The sequence below is a fragment of the Chaetodon auriga genome, chromosome 16 (assembly GCF_051107435.1).
Source record: "Chaetodon auriga isolate fChaAug3 chromosome 16, fChaAug3.hap1, whole genome shotgun sequence".
Lineage (NCBI taxonomy): Eukaryota > Metazoa > Chordata > Actinopteri > Chaetodontiformes > Chaetodontidae > Chaetodon > Chaetodon auriga.
The window spans coordinates 8,165,487-8,193,076 of NC_135089.1; the positions used below are offsets into that span (position 1 = coordinate 8,165,487).

The 27,590-nt window shown below is 41.7% G+C and overlaps 1 protein-coding gene across 4 annotated transcripts; it reads right to left on the reverse strand.

Annotated features, from left to right (window-relative positions):
- Positions 1 to 69: 69 nt before the first annotated feature.
- pbx4 (pre-B-cell leukemia transcription factor 4) lies at positions 70 to 26,938 on the reverse strand. Of its 4 annotated transcripts, XM_076753019.1 has the most exons (10): positions 26,193 to 26,504; positions 23,729 to 23,842; positions 22,058 to 22,131; positions 8,252 to 8,496; positions 7,831 to 8,021; positions 7,536 to 7,671; positions 7,198 to 7,354; positions 5,359 to 5,429; positions 4,312 to 4,398; positions 2,174 to 3,505 (listed from the first exon to the last, which is right to left on the reverse strand). In XM_076753019.1, exons 1-10 carry the CDS (start codon positions 26,375 to 26,377, stop codon positions 3,416 to 3,418), a joined length of 1,350 nt encoding a protein of 449 aa, XP_076609134.1. In that variant the 5' UTR covers positions 26,378 to 26,504; the 3' UTR covers positions 2,174 to 3,415. The 4 variants fall into 4 exon arrangements, with proteins under 4 accessions (XP_076609136.1, XP_076609137.1, XP_076609134.1 ...); XM_076753021.1 differs by lacking the exon at positions 5,359 to 5,429 and having other exon boundaries at positions 70 to 3,505; positions 26,193 to 26,924; XM_076753020.1 differs by lacking the exon at positions 23,729 to 23,842.
- Positions 26,939 to 27,590: the final 652 nt, after the last annotated feature.

The following is a 27,590-nucleotide window of genomic DNA, read 5'->3' on the forward strand; positions in this document are numbered from 1 at the left end:
TTGCATTTCTCAGGATATCGTTTTCCTCAGTCTCAGTGAGGCTGACAGATTCACATATTAATCATCAGATGGTGCAATCTCTCCTTTTATTACATTTGACTATCACAAGAGCATTTGTGACAAATTATAAAATGAAACACTCCTAAAGTCTGAAATCAAATACTGAAAAATCACACTAAATCATTTTATTAATTTTCTAATAAGAACACTACAATTTGTCATATTCTTCCTTTTTGTTTTACTCTTTCTAGAACAATTCTAAAGTTGAGGTATAAAAGGAGTTCATACAGACTCACAGGTCTGAAAACAGTGGGGGTTATATACAAGAGAAATGGAAAGACAGAGGTAGAGAGAGGGGTAAATACACAGGAAAGAGGGGAGATACAAATATGCTAATAAAAACAAAGAAATCAAAAAGGTTTAAGAGGCCATTTGGTGCTGTGGAGGTCATTTAGTCACTTCCAGAATCCAAACAAGTTTGAAACGCGAGTAAAACCTAAGTTGTGTCGACCGCCTGCTTTAATGTGAAGTTCTGCTCTCTTCCTGCCCGTCTTCCTGGTTCAGGGCATCACAAGAATTAACTATTTTAAATTAAGTTGCCATTTAGGTGTTCGTCAAAAATCCCTCAAACAAATTTCACTGTCGACTTCTCTCAGCTGTACGCTAATGTATGTCTTTCATATTCTAACAACCTGAATACATTTTAGAGTTTCCATAAAACAGGCAACATCTGCACCTTCACCTTTAGATGCATGGGCCGACTTGAATCTGCCCGGCAACAATTACACTTCATCAAAACTACTTTAACCTCTCCATAAACAGACATTCAAGAATCCACTGGAATAATTTAAGCTGATTTCAAAAAACATTTAAAAGTAAGGAAACTGAAGGGGAATCACATGGGTCGCATAAATCTATAGCAAAATGAACCAAATCAAGTTTACTGGAGAGCCTCGATTGAAACAAATATCTTTCCACAGCACCAAATGTCACACCTGTAAACCCTACATCGTCTCCCGGTTATGTAACAAAAGACCTAAATAATATTCAAAATTGATACAGAGTTATCGTGAATCCTGTGACACAAAGGCCAAATAAAACTGGCATCTCAACCAAACAAAGTTTATAAAAGAAAAAAGAAAAAAATACTGAAACATTACACAAACTGTACAGTGACATCCATTACAACAGGTAGAAAAAGGGGGAGGATGATAATTTGGTGTGGTGATAACGTTATTCATAAGATACGGTCGTATGAACTGCGATGAGTAACAAAACAAGTAATTAGATGCGGGATATCACATGTGACCAGCTTATAAGCTCAAGTTTTGTTCTGTAACATGGTTCAACAAAGTCGTGACTGACGCTTAAATCTTCATAAGGCTTTACCTTACTATCAAAATGCTTTGTTATTCACATAACAGTTAATGTATAAAATAGTTCCAAAAAATTAAAATCCCCAAAAACGTTGCAGGTTTGTCTTAAACACGAGTTTTACTACACCCAGTGCTGCCTCTTTTTTTGGTAACAGAGGAAAGAGAGAAGCCCTTGCCCAATTGGCCACTGAACTAAAAAAAAAAACAAAATAGCTGTGGTTTTAATAGAAGGTATTAAAAGATGGGTAAAGGGGATAGCATACCTTCAATGCTCACAATCAAAATACAGGTGTGATATGACGGTCCTCACTCCACCCACCCTCCCATGACGCCCCACAACAAAAACCCCAAAAGTCAAATCAACTTGAGGCATGACAACACCACACAGAGAGACACAGATACAAATATAATTCCCTCCTCTCCTCGAACTGAAAAGGTGGCTGCGCACCAACTTTAGAGAGACACAGAGTAGCATTATTACATTGCTGAACGTGGTATTTTTGGTTTTGGTACAACAGAAGGTTGCAGTGTGTTGCCTCAGGCTCACAAGCTTAAATGTTTCAAGATGGGGAGGAGATCTCAGTTGAACCCCACCTGGTGTGTCATTGGCTGGTGGGAGCACCCAGTCTCTCTAATGCTTACAAAGGTCAGAGGGCACCAGCCAGTTTGACTAAGACATCCCAAGAACACTGTACACACGCCCACACAGAGACACACACATCATTGCAATACATGATGCACTTTTTCCTTTTTGGTCTGACTGTAATAATTATACCCTTTATTTTTTTGTTAATAAAAACGAAGCTAAAAACTCGGAAGGTTAAATGAAAACAATAATATCACGCCTAGAAGTCCTACATGCATGGAAGACAGTCACGTTTCTAAATTCATGTCACATTTGTCCCAATAACACATCAATGCCCCACACTCTTTCCACCCTTCTCCAAATGTCATTTAGATGCTTTATTGAGCTCATTTTTGGTGGTGGCTGGTGCATTCTTGGTGAAACAGCATTAGAAAATAGCCTACAATCAAATAAACTAGTGGACAGAAAGCAAGAAGTAAAGTCTACAAGCCATCTACCAACACCCTCTATTGGTTAGCAACAAAAAGGGCTATCAGTTACATCCACTCAACCAAAGATATTCTCCTCTCTCTGCCCTTTCCTTCTCACCAGCCCTATTATCACCTGTCCTGTACGGTTTAGAACAACCCCTTGACTACCCTTTTAAAGGTAGAGACACCCATAACGAGGATGCTAACTTTTGTGCTTGACACATCTTTTATGTCAGCTCACTGTGAAAACGACTGAGAAGTTGCGAGGTGTGTGTTATTGAAGGGAGGGTGCGTGCACGTTTGTGCATATCTCAGATACTCACTTTGAAATCTCCAACAGAATGAAACATCAAGCTAGAAGGACTGGAAGATACAACAGTGTCTTGCGTTGAGTTGGCAGAGGGTGATCTCGGAGGAACAGGTGTGTTGACAACTACTGGGGCAGCACTTTGGTACGAGCAAGGTGAGCAGAGCTCCCTGGTGATCCGTATCAACAGTTTGGCTGTCAAACGCCAAGGCTTCAAGAGATACAGGCAATCACACACAGTTTTCCAAAGCAAAGGGTCGAGTGCAGAGGTCAACAGCACATGGACAAGCTGTGTGAGTACTGTGTGAAGTTAACGTGCATATACACATAATGTACAGACATCATGATCATCTACACGGCTGGGTCAGTGGTTTTCAAAAAGTCCTTGACGGTAAAGATGCTTTCTATCTGCCTCAGCATCAGCAAGCTCCAACCCTCTTATTCTGAGTTAGGGAGCTTCTAGCACTGAAGTGGAGCTCTGGGGTGGAGGGAGAATTCCTCCTAACTACTGTTCGGCTGTCCTGTGTTCCAGCACAGTGTGTGTTTGTGAAATGCGAGCGCAGCCTTGTGCGGCTGTCTAGTTGAGAGACGAGGGAATAGTGAAAAATGAGGACAGAGGATGGTAGTCGAAGCAGACCGCGGTGGGAATGAAGTGATGGCAGGGAGAGCCACCGAATCAGTTGGAGGTGTCGGAGTGGACGCTGCCAGGAGGACCGGGAGGGGAGGTGACCGAGGGGGGGTTGGTGGTGTCCTGCCAGCTGTTAGCCTGCAAACAGTCAGGGAAGAGAGGATTCTGCATGAAGAAGGAGTTCTGTATTCACTAGTTGAAAACAGCCATTTTTGTGCTAACTTTCCAAACGATGCAGCCTCGAGATTGTTTACTGCTTTTCAATCTTAGAACTACCTATCTGTTAAAACACGGCACGACGGCGGCTGATTACATTGGGTGTGTTTTCATGCACTCGAGTAACCATGTTACTCAGAGGAGTCAGACGTGCTGTAGATCCACATGTACTTGTATGTTGTAGCGTGAAGTAGAGAAACTGTTTTTTCTAATCCCCGACACACAGTACAGAAATCAGTTTACAGGAGAGAGCAGACTGTAACCTGGTTACTGTGCACATATAATCACACTGATTTTTCAGCCTCAAGTAAGAAATTCCTGAAATTAAATTTTCCTCTAAAATATTTTCCCAGCAAGAAGCAGCAATTGGTTTCCTGTCACACTCCAGAAAACGTTGATTTTGTGATTGGAGAAGTCAAAGACATCTCGCTTTAAAAGTGAATGTTTTGCTTTGGACATCTGGATAACACGGAAGAGTTGTTCAATACTTTGAGGACAGTATGTCAAATTGCAAAAAAAAAAAGGGTTACAATATTCTTCAAACAATTGTTGTGTAACAACATCGACAACAATCGGTACAACATACGATACCCTCTGTCCTAGTTTTAGGGGGAAAATGTCCAACTATGGCAGCAGTTCGACCTGAATTAATTTCAAGCAAACAGCAGAGCAGACGAACCGATTATTCATCAGCTACACCATAAAAGAAGCTTTCAGCTGCTACTCACATCCAGGCGATGAGGGGTGTAGAGGCCACTACCTGACAGCTCCTCATAGCCGCCCGTCAGGTGTGTAGCACGGTGCAGGGTATCCACCTGTCAGAGACAAAACACACCCACTCATTTGTAAATGCAAACCTCAGCACAACATTTGGACAACTAAACAAATGTTGATGCTATTAGCTACTTGTTTTTTTTTAAATAACCACAGGCTGAACAAAGGAGCGACAGTGTCCACAAACCTCTACTGTTTGTGTCAGTTTCACTCGTGACTGCTTTCCTGCTGGTGAACTCTGCCATGTAATTAACAGATCACTAAACAGTGTGGCCCGCCCATCAACTTCACAACTCTCCGTTAAACCACTTCTGCTCAAATTTCCATGAAAGACTGTAACACTCTTAATCTTGTACTTTTGTTAAATTTGAGACTAAGTAGTGCTTAACAGCAGAAATCTGTGGATCCCTCCAGAACAACACAACTGCACGTCCGTTGACAGACAACAATCACCAAGACAATTAGAGGAAATTGCTTCTTGATCTACAAAGGGGGTGAAGATATGGAGAGAAGGGATGGAGGAATGTGTGGAGGGGCAGAGAACTAAAAAGGCAGGGGGCTGTTGAAGGGTTGGAGGTGTAGGACAACCTACAGGCAGAGAAACTGACCATTAATCAAAGGGCTTGCTGGTTCAATCGCCAGATTTAAAAAAATCCAACTCTATGTTGACAACTACAAGAGTCTTGAGGGATGCCCTAGTGACCTTCAACTGGTCCAATGGAACCTGTGTTCCCTTAAGAAATAATAATAATACAAATCTAAATAGCCTTAAACAAACGGACACTGTCGAGTGCCATAAGGTCTCCAGGGCTCACTGCACAGAGCAAAGAAGGGTCAGTTTGCGTCGGGGAAGGAGTTGATGGGATCAAAGGTAAAGTCAGGACAGGATCTGAGGAGAGGTCGAGGTCGGAAGGAGCTAGGCTAAGGGTGGGTATCCAGGGATTCTGGGTTGCTGGGTTAACAGCATTGAGGTCAACTCTGCAGCTGTCCTCAGTGCATACCTGCGGCTGTAGAGAGGGGGCGATGTTGAGACCCTCCCCGTTGAGCGAATGCAGGCCGAGGTAGGCGTCGCCTGTGTGAGACAAACTGTATGACCCTGGTGACCCTGCAGGCAATATATATAGCCAATATCCAATCAGCCCCACCACAGTGCCATGGGGTCCAAAGGTCACGACTGGTCATGGACACTGACTGGAAGAAGTAAATTCTAATAACCAGCTTCAGTATCAGGGTTAGTGCTCTCAGCCATCGTATTCTAGAAAGACCATTTTACAGGCCTAAAGCCTGGCTTCCATTTAAAAAAAAAAAAAATAATACAATATGAGCAAACGCGTTTAAAAGCTGGGGGAAAAAATAAGTTGAATGTGAATTTGGTCTCTTTGGCTTCATCGTGCGCTACAATCGAGAGAGGGCAGGTGGGGTGTGGCAATCTGAAAGTAGTAGAAGAAATGAGGCGTTTAAAGGCAACAGTTCACTTCAAACAAACTGCTGCTCAGAATGCCTGATAGTGACAGACAGCTTCTTCCTGACAGCTGGTCCATTGCTCGTGTTGTGGTCTGCTTTGACCAAATTTGGCTCACTCTCCACTTCAGGAAATTCTTGCTGGAAGCCTAAATGTTTACTCCAGTTTTGACAAACTCAAGAGGTGGCTTATGGTGTATAATTCTAAGTCTTACAGTACAAATCTACCCTTACTTTAATAAGATATCTAGCTTAATTTAGAGTCTGCCTGTAGAAGTTGCAGTCATATTACATTCTCGTCACATATCTCACAATAAAGGCTTAAATTGGGAAATTTGGTTGAACAGATTGATGAAACACAAAATAAACCGTCAGTACAGATCATGATTCGAACCAAACGTGAATGAACTACGGATGACTGCACACATCTGTTCATTCAGGGACTTACACTATGCTCCCTTTTACTACCCTAACATTTTCCTTTTTTTCCTCATCCACTTACACTGACTAAATGAATCCAGACATCTGCATCATGACTTACCTGGTCCATTCAGGTTCCTTTGGGGTTATATTACTAATATGTACTGTCTGTTGAACAGCTGTTTAAAGGTAAGACAATGTACTACATAGATAGATATAACTCACAACAAAAGCTATTAAATGAGCAAATATAACAGGGATGATTTGTAGAGAGAGATGGGCAGAGAGCACTTGAAGCAGACATCTGATAAGTCCCTCTGAACCATGCATACCACAACAGTTGTAAAAAGCATCTGACACACAAAACCAAGCACACAATCAATGCAAATCTTGGCTGACAGACAGCCAAAGACCACAGCTACCTACAGTGCACAGTCCTCAGCTGTCTGGTCCTAACTGTCCTGCACAACACTTTTACATGATAGAAAACCAAAAGGGGAGCAACTTCAAGTGTTCAACATTAAAAAAAACATTAGCTACTTTTTAATTATGGGGATGAAGTTTAGAAAAAATATGTCTAAGAAACCCGATACAATCGAATGCTTTCTTGTAAAATAAGTGAGATCAACTCGGCCACCCTGAAGGGGAAAAGGCAGGCAATGCTGCATAGTATTGCACAACCAAGGATTCTGATTATACACAGTATGTTATATTCTGTGTTGCCTGAAGAAGGCAAAAGGAATAGGGTCATTTCACATGACTCTGAACACAAAGTGTGGCAGCGACCTAAGAACACATTGACAGTGTATAGTGTACTTTGAACAATCAGCCATTCATACAGTCATAGTGTGGTTCAATCTGATTCAGTTGTGTGTGAGAATGAATGTGTTTGGACAGGAACTGATGGCCGTTAATGAGAAGTGGTGGAGCTTGGGTAGATGGGATGGAGTGTGTGGTACCTGAGTTGGGCGTTGCAGGAGAGTTCGCCTGGCTGGCCTGCGCAGACACATTGGCAGCATCCACCGCTGTTTTAACTGCGTAGAGGTTCGCTTCCTCCTGGAACTTACCAATGTTCTTCTTGTAGCGTATTCTCTTGTTGCCAAACCAATTAGAGACCTGAGGAACAGATGGATATCAGATATAATCGAACACAGTGTTTCCTTTACATTAATTTAGCTGCTGTAACAGCACTGTTGTAGCCCCCGAAGTTAAAAAAATGGGAAATGTAGTTTTATGTATACTAACAGAAAATAATTTAATTAGAGAGTCCTCTTTAATAACGGTGTTAGCAATTCACCTGAGACACAGTGATCCCACACTTTTTGGCAAGTTCCTCCTTGGCTTCCTCACTAGGGTAAGGGTTAGACAGGTGGGAGTAGAAATACTCGTTCAGCACCTCTGTAGCTTGCTTGTTGAAGTTGCGCCTCTTACGTCTGACACACAGAGAGAAGAGATAATGACCAACATGCTTGGAATGTAACTGGATGACACAACGTCAACATGCCTCCATCACTTCAGCCCTCAAGAAAGTAACAAGGCATCTAACACACACACAGATGGTGACAGTACCAGCTAAAAACACTCAGACAGACCTGGCATCGAGGAAGCGTGAGCGAAGAATCATGACGGCCTCGCAGGTGCTCTGTTTGAGCTGCATCTGAATTGAGCTGAACTTGCGGTGGATGATGGCCACCATGCGCTCAATCTCCTTGGGAGAGATGGGCCGTGTGCGAGACTGCTCTCTCAGCAGGTTCATTACATGGTTGGTAAACTCACTGCAGGCCTTGACCAAGGAGAGAAAGAGAAAGGCGTTGAATGCTAAAGTGTAAAAATTCTTCAGGTCACATTCCAACAGTACAACAGTTTACTGTACGTTTCCTTTAATACAGGATGATGTTTACCGTATTAAATCTTTCTCACTCTAACTGCCTGACCTAATTTAATTTATGATAACATGTTAATATATGCTGATAACAGTATATGCTCAAGCATTTAGGTCTGCTCTGCACACACCTGCTCATACTTCTCCAGCTCAGAGTGATAGATCTGGCGGATCTGGGCAAGCTTGGCTCTGTAGTCGGAGTGTTCGATGCTGCTGTCGGTGGGCGAGCCCCCTGCTGCAGCTGCAGCTGCAGCGGCTGCAGCAGATCCTCCACCCTTTTCTGGTCCCGACACACCCTCTGCTAGCAGCATGTTGTCCAACCGCATGATCTGGGGATCTGGAGGGTCCTCCTCCTGCACACCTCGTATACTCAGCACTGAACAAGACAAGACAGAGAGTATTAGAGTTAGGAAGGCAAGGTGAGAAAAAAACTGTTTTTGTTAAAAGTCTTGCTCAAGCCAGAACACATTTCTAGGGCTGAGAAAACCTGTTAGTTCAAAAGTTTTTGATATCTGACAGACCACACATTTCCTTTCAAGGAGAAGGGTAATACTGTGGAGGTGCATAGAAAGATGCTTTATCACTGCTAAAATTCAAAGAAGTGCAGCCCTGTCAAAACCCAGTCAAGTTTCTCCCCTGAGTCATTGCTATGAGCGCCTGGCTGAATTCTCAATGAGCCTGAACTTCCTCTAAATAAACAGCAGAGGGCAGTGTGGTCCCTCTGTGGCAGGCTGCCAGAGATAAGGGCATGAGGCATGGGACCAGTAATGGGAGTGCATGTGCTGTCACTATGAGCCCCAGTGGCCATAAGTATAGTTATCAGTTGCTGCTCCCCACCACTGCATTATACCAGGACCTCTGTCAGCCTGCAGCCATGCTCTCATCTCTCTCTCCCTCTTTCACACATACACACACACACACTCCCTTAAAGACAGCACTCTGTTACTGAAAAGTTTTAAGAACAGACAACCATCTTTTCTTCAGAGCTTGAAGCTTTTAACACTTAACTAAATTTTCTCTTGCCCCTTTTGCTTCTCAATCATTCAACTTCAGAAAGTGAGAGTAGAGACTGGGTATCACAATTCAGTGTTTTCACCACATTTTCTAATACTTCCATTTTTTTATGTAAATCAAAATACACACACCTGGTTATTACAGTACCAATTTTACTTTTATCGCATTTATTCACAGAATGATTTCAATGTTAATCAGACAAACTGCAGAATATCAGAGCTCGAAAGATTAGTTGATTAATCCAATTATCCAATCGACAGAAAATCAAACAGCAACTATTTTGATAATTGATTTCATTGAGTCCCTCTATTTTTCAATCAAAAAATGCCAAACATTCACCCGTTCTACTTTTTTGAATGGGGAAACTCCCTGATTTAATTAATTAATTAGCAGCATTATATCCACATATGTTCATATTTGTGATTGGAGACTACATTAAGGAGGTAAAAGCCAATTTAAAGAGTGTTTAAATTGGCTTTTACCTCCAGACAGGATTGTGAGGGAGACAGACGCTAACAATATGGATGACAAGATTAATCCCAATGGAAACTGGGTTAGGCGCTTGTCCTCTTTAAGGATTACACTAGTTAGTCATCATCAAAGGTTAGGGGGTGCGTGAACTCACTCATTCAGTGCTGCTTTTGTTATCACAACTTGAACAAACTTATGAGTCTGGATGTTGTCGTCAAAGTCATGCCATAGAGAGTCAGGCTGAAAAACAAGTTTGCAGCCAGACAGAGCTAACAAATGAGTGCAGCTGCACTGTAGGGCTAACAGATGTGAAAGAAATGACGACAAAAACAGTTTTGCTGAAACTTTCCAAGTGCTGTGGATTAGACGAGTTTTTGCATTTTCAAACTTCATTTGATAAATGAGTCTGCTCTACCATTTAAGGCCTCTCATAGCAAAGCGTCCAACTTTCACCCCCCCCCCCCCCCCTTTTTTTCTTGTTCCTTCTTGCCTTTTTCTTTCCCTCTGCTTAGGTCTCTTCTCTCTCCAAGGCACATTCCTGCTCTGCTGCTCCCCCATCTCAGGGCTCAGGAATGCAGCAGACCCAGCCGCCTGAACTAATGACCCTGATTCGCCCATCTTTTTCCCTCCTCTTTTGCCTTCCTTTCAGTCATTCACTAACGATCTCTGCACTTCCTAGCCAGATAGCCTATAGTTAATTTATTGACCAGAAGTATTTGTTTTGTACCTGTTGAATCTACACGATTGTTTGGATACTTTGCCTATGCTCTGCTGGAAATTTAACTTTGTGCGTACTGATAAAAATTTGGGCCATCTCACTGCAGACAGCTCTGGCTGCATGTAGTCATGTGTGGGGTTGTTCTTCACTGTCCCTTCACGTACAACTGACCTACAATGAAGAGGGCAACTGTGGCTCTTGAAGCTTCTCACCTATTCCCCCTCCCTTTTGCCCCCACTCCTCATTATGGCACCCAGCTGTAGCCTAATGCCCCTACATTCCCCTAATTACTCCAATTAAGCTGTGATTACCCACAATTGCACTCATGCACAGTCTAGTGGCCTAGTAGTATTATAGCAGCTGTTGAGATGAGTTAAGATACTGCACAGAAAACGACCATGTGACATGGGTGCAGGTAACATGGAGTCTAAAAGTCTTCCACTTACAAACCATCCAGGAGACCCCAGAAAAATACAAAGAACGATAATAAAAAAGAAACCCTACAGGTCTGAGAGAAGGCTGGCTGGTTTTCTCCAAAGTCTAAGCAGTGTTTCCTTTTGATCAACTGGCTCCTGAGATCACCGCTGGGCTGGTTCTGTTACTGAGAGACTAAAACTCAGAGCACTGTAAGTAATGATACTTAAATTCCCTTTTTCAAATAAGAAGACAGCTTAAGGCCCACAGCCTGCTTCCACAGCTCTTAGAAATCACACCATTATGCACACGATACCACCCTAGCTGGGCTGTGTGGCATTGAGAGACGGAGCGAGCAACACATACTATGAAATATTCAGGGTATCCAGCTGGGCTTTCACTGCATACATAATCATTCTCATTTCTGCACAGCCAATGTGGAAACGGTGTGCTGTGCAGACACAACACACAATATATGAAGTGGTGCTGGTAAGGGTGAATAACCTAGGCAATAGTGTAGTGCTGTACATTAACTGTAATGCCTTCCACACATAGAAATAGATAAGACTTAAACGCAGTCAGTATATCATTGCTCAGCTCACAACACAAGCTTTATCCTTGTCTGTCTTTTCCCTCGCTAGCATCCCCTTTTTCACTCTGTCTCCCCCCAACACACATCCCCTCCCCCCTCTCCCTTTCAGCGCACCCCCACCCACCTCCCCTAGTGCCCCCCTCCCTCTGTTCTCCATTTCAGTCGAGTTCTCCATGTGAGCCGCAATCCCTCATGCTGTCAGCCCCCCCTCTCCCTCTCTCTGTAGACAGACAGGATTAGCATTTTAATTGCATCAGCTCCCTTGGGTATTCTCAGCCTTTCACTGGGAGAGAGCAAGGGAGCGGGAGAGAGAGAGAAGGATAGAGAAGGAAAAAAAGGAGAAAAAAGGTAAGGAGAGAGAGAGATGGTAGAAGGAGAACCAAGGAGAATTGAAAAAAAAGGAGCCACAGGAGAAGATATGTGTGCGAGAGAGGAAGAGACAGAAAGAGAGAGAGGCTACAGAAATATACAGAATCCCGAGTACAGACGTGCCAGAGAGCGAACGAACCCGAAAGAGTGAAAAGATAGGACTGTGAAAACATCAGTTTTTCCTTTCATTACAGACAGAGAATTCAGATAAAGCGAATGCACCATAGAAAGATGGTTTTCACAATGAAAATATGCTACATGAATATGCAAATTTACCTCACAAAATCTGCAAAAACAAATCTCAACTGCAGCTCTGGAGATACGATGGGCAAACCCATGTATTAACATTAAAACTGTTTGCAGGATATAAAACAGTGCCTGGGCAATACAAATGAAGCAAGGAAAAATAAAAACTGGGGCCAGTTCTGCCTCTACTAATTTTATTATTCACAAATAAAACCTAAGGGATAGGAATAAATTTCCTCCTGAACCATGCATGACACTGTGGATAGTTGCTTAAAACCCATGAGGGTGAATTTGGTTTCCGGGGCCCAAGAAACATTGCTCTCGACAAGTTTAAAAAAAAAAAAAAAAAAAAAAAAATGTTGTTTTTCCAATTCTGATCATGTAGTGAAACAGAAACTTCACCTTCATTGTGTCCAGTTAGTCATCCAGTAAAGTCTGTGAATGCAAAATCACATGCGCTCATATTGTCAATAGTGATCTTTAGCAATCTGAGTGGGAACCTTAAAGCCAATGGCACTGTCTTCACAAAAATCATATGTTATAAAAACTGATTGCCAACTTTCACAAATAATTTCCTCTGTGCATATAGCCTTTGGATTTACCATGCTTTTCTGCTAGAGTATGGGTTACTCAAAATGTTACCTTGGGCAAGTTGTAGAATATGGCATTAAAAATGAATCATTTCCCTGATGGGAACTGATGGATTTTGTGAAACAGATACATTTCTACTGCAGAGACAACATAAAAAGTGTGTAACATTCTTCTAAAAGGGTGTTTTTGTTGAGTACAGTCCACTTAATGAGTCTAATCCATATGTCCATTTCTACTCTAAGCAGCTCACGCTAATCAGCATCTGTTTGGGTAGTTCACCAGAATCCTGTTGCACGCAGCCCCCTACTCTGTCTGGCGTGCATACACACACGCGCACACGCACACACACACACACACACACACACACACACACACACACACAGAGGTAAGCATTTCTATTGTGGTTTGATTAAGGTGTGAATTGGAGAACTCACACCTTGGGCAAACAACACTTCAGTCCAACACATCATTAATCAGCCCTTAATTAACTGAAGAGAGAGGCTTCGACACCCAGGTGATGACTACGTGTATACCCCTTGAATGATCACACATAAACACACCTCTCTCTCTCTCTCTCTCTCTCTCTCTCTCTCACACACACACACACACACACACACACACACACACACACAATCAATTTGCATTGTTACTGAATATGCATGCCTATCATTCATATGCATAGTTTTGCCAAAGTAAGTTGTATTTCCGATAGCCATTGCAGTTGTTTTTTTAACGGGTCAATACTAAAAGCAGGCTGAAAAACAAATGCAATCAGCGAATTAAGGCTGTATTCACATTTAAAATGCCTGACAATGCTGAAACAAAAATTAGGGAACAGAATTAAAATAAGACCAGAGGACACAAATTATTGGCCACCTCCATAAGCAGTAACTTGGTGCACATGTGATTATCTGAAACATGACCCTTCAAATACACTTATTTTCCCCAAATTCACATAGTTCACAAATAAAAAGCGCAGTCTTTTCAAACACATGCGTCCCATAAAATGTGAAATCAGAAATCAGGTGTGAACCAACTCACTTTAATCTTATTGAAATTAAAACACATAACTCAAAACTAAATTTTATCCCCTGAACTATGACTGACAGTGTATGCAAAACACAGTCATTCATAATAGACTTTCCCCACAAGCTCATCCAGATAGCATGGATAGCACTAAACAAACAGTCCTTGAGTTACAGTACAGTGAGTGTACTGGTATTTCCTTACAGCTTGTGTTCAACAGTAATCTGAGAAAACATGATTCAATTTGCAGCATACTGCTAGCCTAACCGAGCAGCGGACCACACATTGCGCCACTACTTTTAGTGACTGAGCAATATAACAATATGGCCAATATGTCAATATGGCACTAAAACGAATGTATTTAAAAAGGATATATTAAGCACTGCAGAGCAGCGTTGACTAAATCTTTAACATGATATCCCCAATCTACTACAGTTCTGCACACACAGAAAGACAGAGAGACATGGAAGGAAGAATTTGAAATGTCACAGGAGGAAGAGGAGGATGATGAAGAGCACCTAAGCAGGAGGCTTGTTAAAGCACTGCTAGGATCTTCCCCCAGTCAACTCTCATCAGGCCAGCTGCCTCCTGTGCTCATTAGCACAGACTCTTAAGGAGCTCCTAAAGACTTTGTGAAAAATGAACGCTCATTTGAGAGGTCGTTAATTTGCACTGTTATGCAAATTAGGTGGCAATTAAGCGATAGATCAGAAGAGCAGTGCCCATTTATAACAAGTGAACAAGCATTATGACACAGTCAGATGGTGCCAGAGAGAGCTGAGGCTACATGGTTAGTCTGCACAGGTCCAATGTAGGGGTTTGTAAGGAATAAAATCATTGTGCCAATAACATGTCTGGATGGTCAGGATAACAATTCAGGCTACCTGTGGTTTTACAGAGGAGTATCCTTAATTGGCTTTGCAAACCTACACATACACTAATATGAGTACATATATTAAAAACTCAGGGAAACACAGATTTTCAGACTTTCCTCCAAGAATATGGATTTACACTGGATTAGCAAACAATAATATCACATCAAACTATCCATCTATACCTAATGCATACCGCTAATCCTGTGGTGGCCAGAAACCCCCAACCCCCAGCTTCCCACCACCACCACCAACACCAGCCCTGACGTTTCGATTTCTCCTCTGCATTTATGACATGGTGTGAAATATACAAACATACTGTCTGGGACAGCAATGTGCCCTACTGCAGAGGGGTGGAAGGCTCCCATCAATTGTAATTAATCCTTAATTAGTCAGGATTAGGAGCGAGGCTCCGACACTCTCCCACCCCACTGCCACCAAACTAATGCAATCCAGCTGAGACCACATTTACATATCTTTAATTAAAGAGACGCTGGCTTCCTTTAAGAGCAAAGCCTATAAGCAGTGTGAGAGGCATAGACATGCTGAGAGGGAGGGCAGATGAGATGAAGAGGTAGAAGTCTGCCCTGTGGGTGATCCGCGACCAATACGGATGGGTCACTCAATAATTTCTGGTTTCTTGTCGTTGGCATAAATTGATGGGAATTTGTGGATCCAAGCTAAGCCTTAAGTGTGCAAAACACGGTGCCTTGCCTATCATGTCACTCAGCCCAATTCAATTTCCACATTGTCTGTCACCAGTACTTGTGTGAACACTTCCTGAGTGTTATTTGCTAACCTTTTTAATTTGGTAACCCCAATGAAATATGGTCCAAATCAATTTTGATTTCATTTTCAGTTTGTCTCCACTTCATCTCACAACTCCCACCATTTTTGTCAGCTATCAAGCAAACGGGCCAATGCTTGATCACTGTTAACAAATGTTAACTCCTCTTCCAGTAAACCTACTGTTCTGGTGTCAAGTGACATTGTTTTTTGCAAACTGGAACAGACAAAATGGACGGTTGTCCTAATATAATCATGCAATTCATTAACCCAATCCATACTGTTAATGCTTGTCAACTATTAGAAACTTTTATAGTCGGTCATCCATATCCAGCTACCCTGATTCCGCTGCTGAGTGACAGCACAGCAAAATCTCTGCTCTTAGGGAATCAGGTCCAAAATCATGTTGCAGCAGTCTTAGGTAAAGGTGAACAATTCCACGGAGCTCTTTCGATCTTACAACACACTCCAGACAGGAGTTTCCCTTGTCAATATACAGAAGCCCAGTTCCTACAGAACAAAAATACCACATGGGGAAATCGGCCCACACACCGTTAGGTCTCGGTTGAAGGTTGGGGTGCTCTACCTCCCCAGTATGAGTTGGGGGCTGGGGGGGGCAGTGGTGTGTCTGTCAGGGCCAGGGGTCTGTGTGATATTAGCCGTCTGCCAATCTGGCTTGGGGAATGGACACCGAGTAATTACTCCTGCTCTTACTGCCTCATCAATCTCCCTGTATCACTCCTGCACGCCACCCTCCCTCCCCCCCCCCCCACCCCCCCCACCTCAACACACACTATCTTTTTTCATTCTCTTCTGCAAAGGAGAAGGGGAAAGAGAAAAAAAAAAAACATTGAGTGGCAGGACACCATAAAACACAACAGAGATTCCTGAAAAGCCAATGAGATAACCCAGCAAAACTGCATAGTAATATAAACGGACTGAGGATTTGACTAAGTGAGAAGTTTGCATTAATTTAAGACCCCGGTGATAGACAGAACTGAAAATTCAGGTTTGTTATCTTCAAAGGTCGCATTTTGGCCACAAACTATTTTTATCCTATTATCGCTTCTGGCTTAAAAGGCACTGTATGCTTTCCCTCATAAAAATATAATAAAAGACATCCCACAGGTTCCTAACAACTCATAAAATTTTAGGGCTCTGTTCTGAATTGAGCTCTTTGAAAACTAATAATAATTAAGTTTCTTTAATGAGGCACGTGATTCTCTGGACTTTATGTACAGCGCTCTGTCAAAGTCAGTGCAATACACACATCTAAATCAAACATGAGATGCTGAATGTGTTTTTCCTAACAAACAAATGTGCACTACCAGCAGGATAACACTGGTGTGTGATATTTTGTAGCAACTTTCATGCCTGGCCTCTGAAATAAAAACATATAGAAATTCAAATGACCTTTCTACAGGCTCTAAAAAGTTTGGGATGTGTTTATTCTGGCTGGGAATAAACACATGACAACTATGTGTGACTCTTAATAGTGTTGTTTTGTTTAGATGTTTGAACAATAGCAGTCATGCTGTAATTCAATTAACATGTAATTGGGGCCGTTTGGTTGCTGAAATGGTGTTGTAATGCATATAGACAACTTCAGTGCTGTGAACACCCAGGAAAGGTACTAATTTGATTACGGAACTTACGTGGTTTGCAAGAAAACTACAAACCTAATCAGCCATCAGAACTAAATGGGACAAGCGTTTATATCAAATGTAACAAGATATAGGACTGAAAAAGCATTAACCAGAGAGTGAGTTCATTGAGTTTGCTAATTCTTACCCTTCATCCATCTTGTCAAAACATTAATAGGATGTGATGATGAGTTGTCAGCTAGCCGCTTTGCTAACACACTAGGTGTTGCTGGTGTGCAATGACTGAGATTTTGGTGCTTGTAGGTGGTTCAAAAAATAAGACACCTCCATCCAACATGGATAAATATCAGTCATATTGAGCAAACAAAAGAGGAATGATGTTAATTTCAACCAAATACTAGATTATGCAGAAGATTATTATAGAACATCATTTCAGGAATCAGGCAATATATCTCAGCTCTGGAAAAAAAACTCTCTGACCAACTCAGAGAAGGGAGTAGGCCTGTTGCACAGACACACTGCAAATAACCAGGGCCCCAGACACATTGTTAGGACACTGGCATAACTGGGCACCTAACAGAGCAATCAACTGGCTCAAGTTAACATCACACTGGCTACGCGCCATGAGGATGTCCTTGTTGTGAAACACTCATTGTTGCTGCTGAGGGATACATGGCCCATGAGAGCAGTCGTGTTCAGATACATGCATAATCATAAAATGGTGACTGACACATTAACTTTTAACAATAAGAGACGATACAGAGCCAGCCATTTCAGTCTTGGATAGGTAGGATGCTGGCCACTCTGCCGCTATTTCTGCACAGCCAACTAGCAGCATTATCCCACAGAGTTGTTTATCAGACAGCTTATCAAGATGAGTGGAAAGTGTTGGGGTGTGAACTTGTCCAATTGAGAGGGAGCAATACCCTTTGCCACTTCCAAGCTAAAAAGAATGGTATAACATAGCTTTATTTCCACTTGAAAAACTATTTTTATTTTCATTTAAAACCTGTCCAAAAATAAACAACAGGGAATGTTCAGGCTTGAAAAAGAGAGACTTGAGCAGGGTGACAGAACAGAGTGAGTGACAGACTCACTGTTGTCATGTGTAAAGCACAAGGAATGCATGAAAGTAAGGAGAAATGCCTCAAACATGCCCAAACTAAATGAAAAACTTCTGAGAGTAACTGCAGTGGCTTGTGAGAGATTTTGGCATAAGCTGTCCCATTGCACCAAGAGCTATTTTTACAGCAAATACCCATGAGAGCGAGGGAGAACAGAACTGAGTTGAAGCAAAGCCACTGGCTCTCAACTTTGATCATTTCCCGTCTCTCTCCAAGTGCTTTAATTTCTTTTTTGGAGTGTATCTTTAATAAAGTATTAACAAGAATCAAATTTCACGCAGATGGAGGTCATGTTTAATGTGAGAGCTCAAGACAACGCAGCCACTGTTGTAAAATGGGGGGTGTTTTGTGGTGGTGGCGGTGAGAGGGGGTACTGGCATTAGCGCAGAACATTTCCTTTACAATGAAAACAATCTAACCAACTGCAGCACTCAGAGGAATTCACCTCCCATCCCCCACACCCCACCTCCCCTCCTCCACCACCAACATTACATTACCATATCAAAGCCCCGAGTTCAGAGCAAGTCTTCTCTTTCAAGAATGGGAGTGAGGCATAGAGAGGGAGGGGGAGAGGACAAGACCAAGGCAGTAAGAGTAGACCCAAGACCGAGTTTGCTTTTATCCCTGTTCTGTGTGTGCGCATGTGTGCCAGAGAGACAGAGTGTGTATGTGGGTGTGCCGACACAAGTGCATGTTTGTTAGTGAAAAAATACTGCAGAAAATCTGTGGAGATACTAGAGGATTACTGATTGGGTCTTCCACAAGCTGCACTGAAGAGAAGTCAGTTGACATTCCACAGGCACATAATGGGGCCTGCAGGGGGTCTGATGGAGTAGTAGAGAAATGCCAGAGCAGGTACACAGTGCCGTTAGGAGGGCACTACGTGGCAGATGGCCAACACAGTATAGGCAAAGCCAAAGATGTCTAGATCTCATGGCTGGCATAGTCACCTCAAGCAAGAATCTATTGTTACTCCACCGTACCTCTGTGCCGTGTCTGTTTTTCTGCTCAGCTTACTGTATGAGTACTCACAGCCCCTCTGTCTAGTTTGCTGAGAGACTAAATGTGAAAATCAAAGTGAATGGCATTAGGGTAAATAAGACCACTGGTTGCCTGGGAAACAGTGTACCCTGCCCCACTCACTCAAGCCTAGCCTTTACTTTTGTCCAATCACTGGAGAGCAATAATACATTATTGACAGAGGGCCACAACAGGCAGCAGTGCAGCATTTTCAAATTGTATTTGAACAAGAGAGGTTTGCTGTTAGAAGATACACGAGGCAAGTGAAAGAGGGAAAAGCACATAGAAAGACAAGACCAGAGAGAGACTGGCAGAGAGAGAGGATTCAAAAACACACCCCATTTACACTACCATAACCATCAATCTGCCATCCATCCCAGGCCTGCTCCTTTGAACCACACTAGAATCTGTCAGATAGCTGACTCGAATAGCTAACAAGAAGAAAACAAGCAACGTGTTTGCTTTGAATAATTTCGTGCATAAGAGCAAATCTGAGATATTTACACAGGCAATAATATCCATCAGATCATGTGTATTTGAAATTCAGCATTATCTGTTAAGACAGTGTTGGAATAGTTTCTTGTTGCTTTGCATGACGGTACTGCATTGATGTGTATAGCAATTTATTCCCAACACACAATAACCCTACACTGTGTGGTGTAGCTTTTTTAACAATGCGGGGCAAAGAACATCTCTTTGTACTGAAAAAGCATAACAGTTTGAGTGTAAAGCAATAACCCCTGTGGAGTTTTCCGTATCTGCCTGCTGTCAACTAGCTGTGCATGAACTGTCGGGATCAGGTTTGATTTTTTAATCTGCTAATTAGAATATGATAGTTTGTAGCAGTGGTAGTTGTAGTATGCCATGACACAGTAACTATTGCAGTGATATTCAATGAACTGTAGGAGGTTGTTGGTGGAACTATTCATAATTTTTGTTACATTACTGTTCATCATTTGAGATGGAAATTGACAATAATGAAAAAAATTTAAACCAAGCAGGGTATATTTCTGCTTTCAGGTACTCCAGGTCAAGATGGATAACAAAATTGTAATCTGATTAGGCGTAGGTATTGTTAAAAAAAAATCTGTTACCGGTACTGATACCTCGACTTCAACACTGGTTCCTGAATTATACTTTTTTCAATACCAATGTTATAAAATCCATTTTAACAAAAAGAAAATTACATTACACATTACAGTCCAACTATTGCATTTTATTTTTCAGCTCCTTGGAATTTTTACACACTCAAGGCAGTTTCATAACATAAAAAAATCCAAACCTATTTATCAAAATGTGGTTTAACTTAGTGGGTAATTTCTGTATTTTTCAACCTGGACCCAATTTTCCCCATGTTCTTGCATCTAGGTGACCGGTGGGGACAATCATTTTTTAAACTGGTCCAGTATTGAACAAGAGCGCTGCAGCCCATAGTAGCGAAACAGGCTGCAACGTAACCCCTCCAGGCTTGGCGCTAAATAAACCCTTATTTCACCAAGTGAGATGTGAAAATATTGAGAGAGAAGCGAGAGAGAGGTCGGACATCAGTGAGCACGCAGGGGAAAACAGCATTTAGAGCCAGAATATTTTCACATCTCACTCAGTGAATTTAGGGTTTGTTCAGACCAAATCAGAGTTGGTGATTGTTGGAACACTTGGAAGACTAACCAAAACTGTTTTGGTGAGTTTTTTTGTTTCTGCCAAGCTTAAATGAAATGTGTTTTACAAGGATTAAACTACTGTTTCTGTTGAAAGAGTCTAGCGACTTTGACAAAAGTGATACAACTGCTGTTTCTGGTTAAACAAAAAGGATCGTACTCTTCAGCAAAAGGGTCTTTCTCTGTAGGGATCCTTTCCATTATGTTTTAAGACACTTACAATAACAATCTCAGCCTGTTAATGCCAAAAACAGTGGATTACATTGCAGCCCTTTTTGTGGCTACCAGACAAATTTCAAAAACTTGTCACTTAAGATACAAAAACATGGGAAAATAGGGTCCAGGTTGAAAAATACATGTTACCCTTTAAGCTGTCTGTCTCAACTAGTTTTATGTTTCAGCACCATGACATTTCTCCACTCAAAGCAGTTTACACACGAACAATATCTGACATTACCTGGATCCCACTTTAAATCACTGCTCCTATTATAATAATGTTAACTTAATAAAAAAACATGCACACACGAATGCTTAAAGGAAGATGGCTACAGAACATTCTTCTTCTTGCATTTGGATATGGAGAAACTTTCTGCTCTTAAATGAATCCCACGCACATTCAAGTGTTTCATCAAATTTGCTGTGTTGCCGGTCTTGGCAACAATGTCCTTTTTGCATATATTGCATTGTGTGCTATTGGCATCGAGCCTGATAAAATGGACTCACACTTCTGATCTCTTCTTAGACATTTTTACAACTATGTGACAAACACTGTAGTCAAGCATCTCAAAATACAACAACACATGCACACAAGCCCGTCTCTGGACATAATATAGTGTTTTTCCAGCATGCCTCCAATCACCAGCATTATTAGATGTTGGGACAAGCATGCTGCATGCATATTGGCTTACTGACGCTGATGAGGTTACTCTTTAGGTATTGAAATTTGGTACCATATGACAAGGCATTTTTTTAATAGAACTTTTAAGCAATTCAGTCAGTTCCATTAAAGCATCGAAATTCAGTACCCTGCTCTAAATCTGATAAATTAGCATGTGAACTCTAACTTGTTAGCATGTTCTGCAGCATGTTCTGCAGTCTGACTCAAGTTTCAAAGGCACCGATCAACTAAGATTAGTTTCAGCCAGTCAGTGTGAAATCTGGACAGTGGCCAAAAATAGATTAAGTTTCTACAATCACTAGGCCAAAAAACACAACCAGAAATGCATATTTAGAAAGATCTTGAACAAAAGCATATACAATACATTCAGCTAAATTGGTTCTACAACAAATTCAATCGATAAGAGTTGGGAGGCCAATAAAAAAGTAACTTGGTCCCAGGGAAAGTGGAGCAAAGGCACACTACATCTCAGCACTAGGTTACAACCTGTGCAGACTGGAGAACACAAAGAGAACGACTGAAGTAGAAACTCACCCGTCTTCTCTTTGATCTCACAGAGAACGCTGAAGAGGGCTGGCTTCATTCTGTGACAGTTCAGGGCATGCTTCCTGTAAGAGAGAAGAGGGAATAAGAGAGGGAGAGAACGGGGAGAATTACGATAAACAGCCCTCCATCTCAAGTCATACCATGTCCTCCCCTATTAAACAGGTAGAGTAACTGTATGTATTATGCATACAGCATTTCAAAAGTGTAATGCAACACAGCAGGACAGAGCCATGTTGTTGAAAGGCATTTCCAATAGCCAAATGCCTTTATCAGTGCAGAAACATCACTGATGCGTCAATCTGAACTGGCAAGAGTAATGTTGTCATTTGGATGATTTGCACTGTGGGACAGGTAATGATGCCAAACCTCAAGGTCATCATTACTGAGCAGCAGATTCCAGAGTTAATACACAGTAATCTAATTTCTAACCCTTACAGAAAGACTTGTTCCATGCAAGTAGATGGTGAGTTGATAGAGAGGATTAGGATTAAGTTGCAATTTTAATTTAATCAGAGATGTTCTCTTTATTGCCAAACAGGCTAATAGCAATTAAAGGAGAAAAGGCAAAACTTCTACAGTTCACCGTAATCAAATCAGAACACCTTTGCAACAAAATTTCCTGCTAATACACTTCCAGGCACCCACACACCCACAGCTTACCATTAAAACGTGTAAGACTGGAATGCTGTAGCAAAGCCCCAATTCTAATACGACCCTAAATGACTTCACACTATGGTCTCTAATGTTAACTACTGTACTGACAGCGCACACCAATTACATCCAAGTGACTGAGTGCATTAGTGGCTGAGCACACATAACTGCATTTTAAATGTGTGCATTTTTTTCCACATTCAAAAAGGCACACATAACAAAAACATGTAACTAAGCATGTAATACAGTTTACAAAACCTGTGTCGCTAAATGTTCCATAATTGTTGAAATTGTGAGCAAGGTGTTTTTTAACTCTACGGTTACTGTGTGGCCATGGTCCGCAGTGCTGTTGTAACTTTTCATTATCTTGTAATAATGTTTCTGTAATCTTGTGCACCCCTAGTATTTTAATGACGACTCCTATACATAGAGCTAAGACGAGAATTTGACATGTTCCAAGGACAGTTTTACAAATAACAACAGGCATCATTTATTGCAACAACAGGTTTCAGGAGCAACTTTAATATGTCATTGAAAAAGTGCAACATACACGTAAAGTTCCAGTGAAAAACAAAAACAAAACCAGCATGAGATCTCCGTTTCTGATGACCATGAGTTGGAAAACATGAAACATGGAAAACCTGAAGATCACCCTGAAATAAAGATTTTCTTTTTCAAATAACATTACCAAGAACACATTAAAAACAACCACAGATGAATATGATTTGGCTACACCTGACCTCAACACCAATTCCAGTTGTGAATGTCCACTGCAGTATTAATGGGGACTAGAAAATAGTGCGCCTACTGTATATGCCACGAAAGGCTGCCGTTCTGTGAGAATATTGAGGCACTATGATGTAAAGAGTTATGTGTCGAGCATTAAATATGTCATTTTGTCCACCAATTCTGTCACTGCTGGATTTGAGTTGGGGGGAGGGCTGCCTTCAGCATGAAGGGTATGAGCAGGAGGGGGAGAAGGAGGTGCTCATGCGGTCCTGTACTGACCTGTGCTGGAAGTTGAGTGGCAGGCCACCCCCTGCCATGCCCCCCCCTGCTCTCCCTCCCTCTGTGGGGTCGTCTGATCCACCCCAATGCGCCGGCGATTCCTCTGGCCAGCATCTGAACATATGGCGACAGGGTGAGAGGATGAGGGTGGATGGTGCGCAGGAAGTGTACTCTGCAACACCGAGTTCTTGCGCTGCCCTGACCACTCCCCATCCCAACACACTGTCACCCTGCACGACAAGGGCGTCATGCTCACATGTGAGCCACCTCGCACATTAATTTGTAGATCGTGACCAAGGGAAAGATTGATGCGTGGGGGACAAATGTGATCAAAGTCAAGTATGATGTTGATAAAGACTGCATATTTTAGGTCATACCAACTACTACATATTAGCAACCCATTTCTAACAACATACTGTGTGTAGTCCTGAAGTCTGGTTATGTTTTGGCCTATTACCTGATGTAAACCTGAGAAACAAATTAGCAAACAGCATAACAATTGCACACTTTGTGCAAGCTAGTCTGCCAGCTAATGCTAAACACATACCATTCAGAAGATTACTATTTTATCATCAGAACTGCCTCTATTGATTATATTCTATGCAGTACAAGGATTTAACCTGCACATGCCACACAATTTATATCCAGCCCACTGAACTGACAATAGGCTGCATTCTTTTTAGTATATCCAGCACATAGATGGCATGATGAGGACATGCTCTGAGTGGGAGTTTAGATCAATACAAGCATACAACAAGGACACCTCTGGCACTTCCGAAGCAGCCACACCTTTAATTAGTTTTTCAGAATAGCCTGTTAACATCTAATATTTGGCCTACTGCATGATTTCCTACACTATAATTGGTCCTTTAAATCCAAATAGTTGCAATTTACATTATTTGATTTACCAAAGTACAGCCCTGTGTAAATGGTCAGCACAAATCATGAAGGAAAAAGACACTGGGACAAGAAAAAAAAAAAAGGAAGTACAGGAAATATTCCAAAGCAAAAATGTTTGCAACTGTTCGTGAAAAAAGGCCTGATTAAGTCCTCAAACTTGTACTGAAGAAAAGGTAAAATCCCAGTGTTCATAGGCTGCTGGTATAGCGTCATCCCTCCCCCTCACCACCATCTCATTAATAGAAACTCGATTTGCGGACAGCTGCACTCGCGTACACATTATAGGAGAATTGATTGCACCCAGCACACAATGAAAAGGATGAACACCAGGGAGGGAGGGAGTGAAAGAGGAGTGAATTAATTAAGAGAACCAGGTGGTCAAATGTTGGGTGGAAAATCACTAGCTAATGACACATCACACTGTGGCCACAGTCTTGCAGTGGACGGTTGTCTATTGTTGAAATACTGACGCTTCATCTGAAACTGACCTTATGCTCCTTGAGCCACATGGCAAATGAGTGCGGGTCAATTGCTCACTGCAGTGCATACTCTCTACAATAATGATATGTAGAAAATACCACTAACACAAACATTAAGTGATAAGTCATATGAATGAATGACTGCTGTCATCACAGACAGCACTGGGCTGATACGTGGGACAATTGAGTAATCCTTACCCTTACCTTAATTTATCCACTCATTTGCATTTCAATGACTAATGTTATTGACACTCATTTGATGTTTAACAGCATTTCAAATACATGTTGTTATAATTAGGCAAATCCAATGGGGCATAATCTAAGTAGTAATATTTGAAAGCTTTGGCAACATGATCAGAAGACCTAATTTCACACAAAATGCTCTGATTCAAGCAACTTAAAAACATGTAATATCTTAGAGAGCATTTTGAATGTTGTTGTAGTACTTCTTGATAGTTCTGATATTTGGTGTGAAAGGGAAATTTACGTCACTAACTTTATACTGTCCTATGAGCCAAGTGAAAGTTTACAAAACCTCTTGAATTATTTCACATTTGTTTTCTTTGCGGAGAGGTTCGTGAAAGCCCTAAAAATATCACCACAGCCGCAGTCTAATGAATTTACAATTTCTTATCAAAATCAAAAGATAAATGCAACGTATATACATTTATAGTGTTAGACGAGTGGTTTGGGACATTTTGTAGGGCTACCTTTGTCACAGCCTCAATAGGAAGATGAAACTTTTTCATTTAAAACTTCCTTGATAAACCAAATAACTTTACCGCCGTACTTCAACCAGGTGAGCATGTTTACAAACTGTAGTTTACAATGAAGCACGATTGGAAGTAACAAAGACCCTCCTTTCCAACTACAATAGCACAGTAATGTGGGTGTACAAGTTATTCTGTAACTACACGTACTGGTTCAGCAGTGAAATACAGTCTAATTTGGGGTTGCATTAACAATTATGCATTACCTACGGTGAACGGTTCAGAAACGCTTGTGTTTTATATAAAAAATAAGACACATACAACGCACTTTAGCTTAGCTATCTTGTGTGGAAAATGGCTCTTCGCCCGTCTTACCTGGCCTGTGCTTCGTCCAGGCTTTCGTCGGTGATGGCCATTATTTGCTGTAGGATATCCCCTATGTCTTGTTGAGGCTGACCGAGGGACTGCTGTTTCCTGACCGAGTCTGGGTCACCGACATCGGCTTGTTGTAGTCCACCGAGTCCGGTGAGACCCGTCATCATCCTGGTCTGGTCATCCATACTTTCAAAGAAAACTCGCCGTTTTCCTCAGTCGAAGAATACACACAAATAGCTAGCTTGTTAGCTAGCCAGCAAAGTATTTTCTACGACAAATCATACAACACTTCTTGGCGTACCCGACAACAACGATTAGAAAATAGTTAAGGACTGCTGTCATAAAAACAGATCGCACAAGCACACTTTACATTCGCGTGTGTTTTTCCCCTCAAGTCAATAAACGCGGCCAGGCTAACGTTAGCTAACCACCGAGTGAAAAGCAGCTAGGTTAGTAGCTGTAGCCCAGCAGAAAAGCAGCAGGGACACACATGCACAGACTGTGTGAGCTTGCCAACAGCGCCTCGCACATTTTCGAAAAAAAAAAAAAAAAAATCTAAAAACGACAAATATAACAATGGACGAACACTCTCGTGTAAAAATAAAACACACAAATTCCAAAAAGAAATAAGATGTTAACACAGCGACTAAGCGTTCGGACCGTGTAGCTCCAATCAGATATCTCCTACCATAACAGACTATGGTTTGCCATTGTTATTGATGTCGCGCGAGTATGTGGGATGTGCTGGGCTGCGCGAGCGGTGTGCGTCGCGTTGACCATTGAACTCGTATCACCAAAGACCCGAGCTCACGGGCAGGTTAACCCGTAGATTGTAGACGTGCAGTATATTTTAAGAGGGACATGCTGGGGTGAATTTCTCTTTTAACAGGTGTAAGGTTGGTAAAATGCGTTAAATATAAATTTTATAACAGCGTTCCACATCCTGTAACTGCATTATTCCTCCAGGTGACAAGATTCTCCTTGTGTACGGCCATTACAAATGGATAACCCCTTACGTCACCAGTATTGCTTGTCCTATTATAATGAGTTAAAGGATTTTTTCCTCATTAATATCAGGTGAGATCACCCACCAAACAGAATGCATTTCGAGGCCAAACTTTGAATGTTTTGTTTTGAATTTAAAGGACTGTGATGGTATGCTATTTGAGTTTATAACAAACCCTACACACAGCTGTGGATATTAGAAAACATCGCGTAATAATAACTATGGTATTTGGGCCTCCGTAATCGCACATATACTTCAAAGATTAGTTTGAGCAAGATATATGAATCAAAAAACCCTACACTGCCTGTTCCTATGCATGAGTAAGTGTGTTGAATGGAAAAGAATTACTATTGAAAATCACTGGGTTTCTTTTGAGGAAGTGCCATTTCATA